Raw genomic sequence first — 6,601 nt, forward strand, 5'->3', positions numbered from 1 at the left:
CACGGACAAGTAAATAGGTGGTCACAATCCGGAGTGACACATGCTGTAATGGGAGACATGCAGGACCAGAAGGGGCATGAACCTGAGTTAGTTATAAAGAGGATAAGTCAGGGAAGACTTCCTCAAAGAAATGACATCTAAGCTGAGACATGAGGGAAGACTATTCTAGCACAAGAAAATAAGATGGAAAAAAGCCCAAAGGTGAAAAAGTATCTAGATCTTCTAAATAATTGAAAGTATAATTGTTCTTAGGGTATAGAATGGAGAAGGAATTCATGAGTCAATGGAGACATCCATAATAAGCGCCAGTATGATCAAAGGTCTTCACGCCATATAAAGAAGTTTAGGGCTTATCCTGAGAGTAATGAAAAACCCCAAAGAATTTTTCAGGTGGAGTGACAAAATCAGATATGATTTGTAGAAAGCCCACTCTCTCTGTGGTGAGACCAGATGACAGATGGGTATGCCTACAGGCAAGAAGAATGACTGCCTTAATCTAAGTGACAAATGAGTATCCTGAACAAAGGTAGTGACAGCTGGGACCAAGGGCAGTGGATAAATTTTTTAAATGGGTAAATTTTCACTATGTTGAGAAAATAAAATCACCAGGATTTGGTAGTATTTGGATACAGATGAGGAGGAAGAAAAAAAGGTCTATAATGGCATCCAGGTTTCTCATCAGTCCAGCTGTATAGATAGTGGTGATGATGATTTCAGCATTAGATATGCTTTTCACCAATTCCAAACCTTTTTTCCAGTAGCCATGCTTTTCAAAATATTGGGAAAATATGCTAAAGATTTACTTGACCTGTGAAGTCTTTGGATGGGTTAATGTCACAATGTCCACATGAGTACCACAGAAGTTATGCAAACAACTCCAACGTAGCTTTAAAGTATATGCATTGAATTAATGCTTATATAATTTTTTAATAAACTTCTTGGGGTGCCTGGGTGGCTCAGTGGGTTAAAGCCTCCGCCTTCAGTTCAGGTCATGATCCCAGGGTCCTGGGATCGAGCCTGGCATCGGGCTCTCTGCTCAGCAGGGAGCCTTCTTCCCTTCCTCTCTCTCTGCCTGCCTCTCTGTCTACTTGTAATCTCTGTCTGTCAAATAAATAAAAAAAAAAGAAGAAAGAAAGAAACCTCTTTCCTATTGCAAACAAACCTTTGGTTACCCATGGCAGAAAGCACAGGTATTTGCAAATACTCAATTGAACTATATGAAACTGCCATTTTTGTAGGTCCTAAGCAGTGAAATATTGGCTATTTCATATGATTCCATCTCACACTAGAAGATTAACATTGGAATACTGCATAATTTTCAGAGTTAACAAACCAAGGCTTACCAATTTCATTCTATTAACCCAACTTTCTGTTTACAGGCAAATGGGGTGGGAAAACCTGACCAGCATCTCAGAATTTTACCTCTTGGGGCTTTCTGAGCAACCAGAACAACAGGAAGTCCTCTTTGGGCTGTTTCTATCCATGTACCTGGTCACAGTGGCAGGCAACCTCCTCATCATTCTGGCCATCATTGCTGATGCTCACCTCCACACGCCCATGTACTTCTTCCTGGCCAACCTTTCTCTTGCTGATGCCTGCTTCATGTCAACCACAGTTCCCAAGATGCTGGCAAACATATGGATCCAGAATCATGTCATTTCATATGCAGGGTGTCTATCACAACTGTATTTTTTCATGTTGTTTGTGATGTTGGAGGCATTCCTCTTGGCCGTCATGGCCTATGACCGCTATGTGGCCATATGTCACCCGCTCCATTACATCATGGTCATGAGCCCTGGGCTCTGTGTCCTTCTAGTTTCTGCATCTTGGATCATGAATGCCCTCCACTCTCTCCTACACACACTCTTGATGAACAGCCTGTCCTTTTGTGCAGACCATAAGATCCCACACTTCTTCTGTGACATCAACCCACTTCTGAGTCTGTCCTGCACAGACCCCTTCATTAACGAGCTGGTAATTTTCACCATTGGGGGTCTCGCAGGCCTGGTTTGTGTACTTTGCCTGATTATCTCTTACACACATATTTTCTCGACAATCCTGAAGATCCCCTCAACTCAGGGGAAGCAGAAAGCTTTTTCCACTTGTAGCTCTCATCTCTCTGTAGTTTCTCTATTCTTTGGGACTTCCTTCTGTGTTTATTTCAGTCCTCCTTCAACCCGCTCAGCACAGAAGGGCACAGTTGCATCAGTCATGTACACAGTGGTAACCCCAGTGCTGAATCCTTTTATCTATAGTTTGAGGAACAGAGACATCAAGTCTTCCTTAAGAAAGCTAATTTGGGTTAAAAAAATCCACTCCCCTTTGTGATACTGACTTCATATCCAATATGCGGGTCTCCACTTAATTGTATTCACCATAATTAAGAAGTAAAAAATGAGAGAAGGATAAAAAGTGAAGACCTCACTTCCAGGATCTGTAATATGAACTTGAAATATTCATGCCTTAGCTCTAGGACTATATCAAAACATACCTATCATCAGGCCAATATCATTAGCTTAATTTCTTCTAGTTATAATGTTCTAAAATCACAGTCATTCAGATTTAAAATATAATAAAGGATATACCTGAATACTTTCAAAATGATATGGAACAGCTTATGACCAAAATAAGGGAATATCTGATTGTGCTATTGTATGTGGCCAAGAATAAACTACAAGGAAAGATCAATTTCCCCACCATGTTATGACACTGGTGACTTGGATCCCTACCAATATTGTTTTTGACACTGGGAATCTCCATATCTATGAAGTCCCCGTGCTGAGAGAATAGAAACTAGGACTGGAAAGGAAGTGTTTGCTTGAGATGGAATCCTTAGGTAGACCTGATATAACATTTTACCAGGCTACCAAGACCCCCATCCCTTTTAACATCTTAATTTTCACAAGAAATTTTAATTTTTATCTTTGGGGAAAGTTTTTCCAAGTCAATTTCATCTTTGCAACACCAATTCTTACAATTTGGCATAACGCCTGGCACCATTAATATGTGCTGAGCCCCACTGGCATGGTTGCATTCATACAGTTAGGTGCCAGGAAAGAATGATTTAATTGACAGTTCATAGTCTCTTAGCTAAATGACTGAAACCCCCACTGAAATGTTCCTCGGTCCCCAATCTTTTCCCACTCCATCCATTCTGCACACCACAATCAGATTAATCTTCACTGAATATGATTACCACCCTATTAGAAATATCCAGTGACCTTACACTGCCTACAGAATAAAGTTCAAATTTATTTATTATAGCATTGAGGAACTGTATCACCAGCTCATAATATATATGGTTCACAGCTCACACTGTTCTGCATTGCTCCCAAGATCAACTCAGGCCAATATTTTCATAACATGCTGATTATTGTTGAAGTTTTCCAAAAAAGACTTGAAAAGCTAGGTCAGTAAAATGTTTTGGCAAGTAAGTGTACAATATGGTACACCATAACTAATTATATTCCATAAGAAAATAAACCGCTACTCTGGGGTGTTATTTTTTATTCTTGCCTATTTCCCTTTAGGTATCTGGTTGCATGCTTAATGACTTAGGTTGTGATTACTGTAGAAAACATGCTCTCCAGTAGAAGTCAATTGTTGATAGCCAGCTCCCTTGCTGGGTGATGTTATGATGGTCATATCACCCTCAATGGGCAAAAACTGAGAGCTTTTCTCCTAAGGTAAGGAACATGACAGCAATGTCCACCCTCACTACTGTTATTCAATATAGTACTAAAAGCCCTAGCCTCAGCAGAAAACAAAAAGAAATAAAATGTATCCAAATTGGCAAAGAAGAAGTCAAGCTTTCATTCTTCACAGACGACATGATAATTTATGTAGAAAACCTGAAAGGCTCCTCCAAAATATTGCTAGAACTGATTCATTAATTCAGCAAAGTCACTGGATGCAAAATCAATATACAGAAATCTGTTACATTTCAATACACCAATAATGATGCAGCAGAAAGAAAAATTGAGGAATCAATTCCACTTAAAATTGCACCTAAAACCTTAAGATACTTAGGAGGTAAAGGATCTGTGCTCTAGAAACTACAGAACACTTAGAAAAGAAATTGAGGAAGACACAAAGAGATGGAAAAATATTCCATGCTCATGGATTGGAAGAAAAAACATTGTTAAAATGTCTATGCCATGGCTGATATCAAAGAGATTACTGCCTATGTTCTCCTCTAGGATTCTGATGGATTCCTGTCTCACGTTGAGGTCTTTTATCCATTTTGAGTTTATCTTTGTATATGGTGTAAGAGAATGGTCGAGTTTCATTCTTCTACATATAGCTGTCCAGTTTTCCCAGCATCATTTATTGAAGAGACTGTCTTTTTTCCACTGTATGTTTTTTCCTGTTTTGTCGAAGATTAATTGACCATAGAGTGAGGGTCCATATCTGGGCTCTCTACTCTGTTCCACTAGTCTATGTGTCTGTTTTTATGCTAGTACCATGCTGTCTTGGTGATCACAGGTCTGTAGTAAAGCTTGAAATCAGGTAACGTGATGCCCCCAGTTTTATTTTTGTTTTTCAACATTTCCTTAGCAATTCAGGGTCTCTTCTGATTCCATACCAATTTCTGGATTATTTGCTCCAGCTCTTTGAAGAATACTGATGGAATTTTGATCAGAATGGCATTAAAAGTATAGATTGCTCTAGGCAATATAGACACTTTAACAATGTTTATTCTTCCAATCCAAGAGCATGGAATGGTCTTTTTGTGTCCATCTTTTTGTGTCTTCTTCAATTTCTTTCATGAGTGTTCTATAGTTCCTCAAGTACAGATCCTTTACCTCTTTGGTTAGATTTATTCCCAGGTATCTTATGGTTCTTGGTGCTATAGTAAATGAAATCGATTCTCTAATTTCCCTTTCTGTATTTTCATTGTTAGTGTATAAGAGAGCCACTGATTTATGTACATTGGCTTTGTATCCTGCCACGTTGCTGAACTGCTGTATGAGTTCTAGTAGTTTGGGGGTGGAGTCTTTTGGGTTTTCCATATAAAGAATCATGTCATCTGCGAAGAGAGAGAATTTGACTTCTTCATTGCCAATTTAGATAGCTTTTATTTCTCTTTGTTGTCTGATTGCTGTTGCTAGGACTTCTAATACTATGTTGAACAAGAGTGGTGAGAGTGGGAATCCTTGTCTTGTTCCTCATCTCAACTGGAAGGCTGAAAGCTTTTTCCCATTGAGGATGATATTTGCTGTGGGTATTTCATAGATAGATTTTATGAAGTTCAGGAATGTTCCCTCTATCCCTATACTTTGAATCGTTTTAATCAGGAACAGATGCTGGATTTTGTCAAATGCTTTTTCTGCATCAATTGAGAGGACCATGTGGTTCTTCTCTCTTCTCATTTTAATTTGTTGTATTATATTGATTGATTTGCCAATGTTGAACCATCCTTGTAGCCCAGGGATGAACCCCACCTGATCATGGTGGATAACCATTTTAATGTGCTGTTGGATCCTGTTTGCTAGGATCTTGTTGAGAATCTTAGCATCCATATTCATCAGTGATATTGGTCTGAAATTCTCCTTTTTGGTACGGTCTTTGCCTGGTTTGGGGATCAGGGTAATATGTCTTTGGAGACATATCTTGAAAGAAGTTGCTGTGGCTGATATCGAAGAGATTGCTGCCTATGTTCTCCTCTAGGATTCTGATGGATTCCTGTCTCACGATGAGGTCTTTTATTCATTTTGAGTTTATCTTTGTGTATGGTGTAAGAGAATGGTTGAGTTTCATTCTTCTACTTATAGCTGTCCAGTTTTCCCAGCACCATTTATTGAAGAGACTGTCTTTTTTCCACTGTATGTTTTTTCCTGTTTTGTCGAAGATTAATTGACCATAGAATTGAGGGTCCATATCTGGGCTCTCTACTCTTTCAAGATATGTCTCCAAAGGCAAAGGAAACAAAAGCAAAAATGAACTTTTGGGACTTCATCAAAATCAAAAGCTTCTGCACAGCAAAGGAAACAGTCAACAAAACAAAGAGGCAACCCACGGAATGGGAGAAGATATTTGCAAATGACAGTACAGACAAAAGGTTGATATCCAGGATCTATAATGAACTCCTCAAACTCAACACACACAAAACAGACAAGCATATCAAAAAATGGGCAGAAGATATGAACAGACACTTCTCCAATGAAGACGTACAAAATGGCTATCAGACACATGAAAAAATGTTCATCATCACTAGCCATCAGGGAGATTCAAATTAAAACCACATTGAGATACCACCTTATACCAGTTAGAATGGCCAAAATTAACAAGACAGGAAACAACATGCGTTGGAGAGGATGTGGAGAAAGGGGAACCCTCTTCCACTGTTGGTGGGAATGCAAGTTGGTGTAGCCTCTTTGGAGAGCAGTGAGGAGCTTTCTCAAGAAATTAAAAATAGAACTTCCCTATGACCCTGCCATTGCACTCCTGGGTATTTACCCCAAAGATACAGATATCGTGAAAAGAAGGGCCATCTGTACCCCAATGTTTATAGCAGCAATGGCCAAGGTCGCCAAACTGTGAAGAGAACTAAGATGCCCTTCAACGGATGAATGGATAAGGAAGATGTGGTCCGTATACA

The 6,601-nt window shown here is 39.2% G+C and overlaps 1 protein-coding gene across 1 annotated transcript; it reads left to right on the forward strand.

The window, feature by feature from the left end:
- Positions 1-1,269: 1,269 nt before the first annotated feature.
- On the forward strand, positions 1,270-2,328 carry LOC116577443 (olfactory receptor 1G1). Its single transcript, XM_032320649.1, has one exon. The coding sequence runs from the start codon at positions 1,270-1,272 to the stop codon at positions 2,326-2,328; it is 1,059 nt and encodes a 352-aa protein (XP_032176540.1).
- Positions 2,329-6,601: the final 4,273 nt, after the last annotated feature.

Source organism: Mustela erminea, chromosome 18 (genome assembly GCF_009829155.1).
Source record: "Mustela erminea isolate mMusErm1 chromosome 18, mMusErm1.Pri, whole genome shotgun sequence".
In the NCBI taxonomy this organism is placed as follows: Eukaryota; Metazoa; Chordata; class Mammalia; order Carnivora; family Mustelidae; genus Mustela; species Mustela erminea.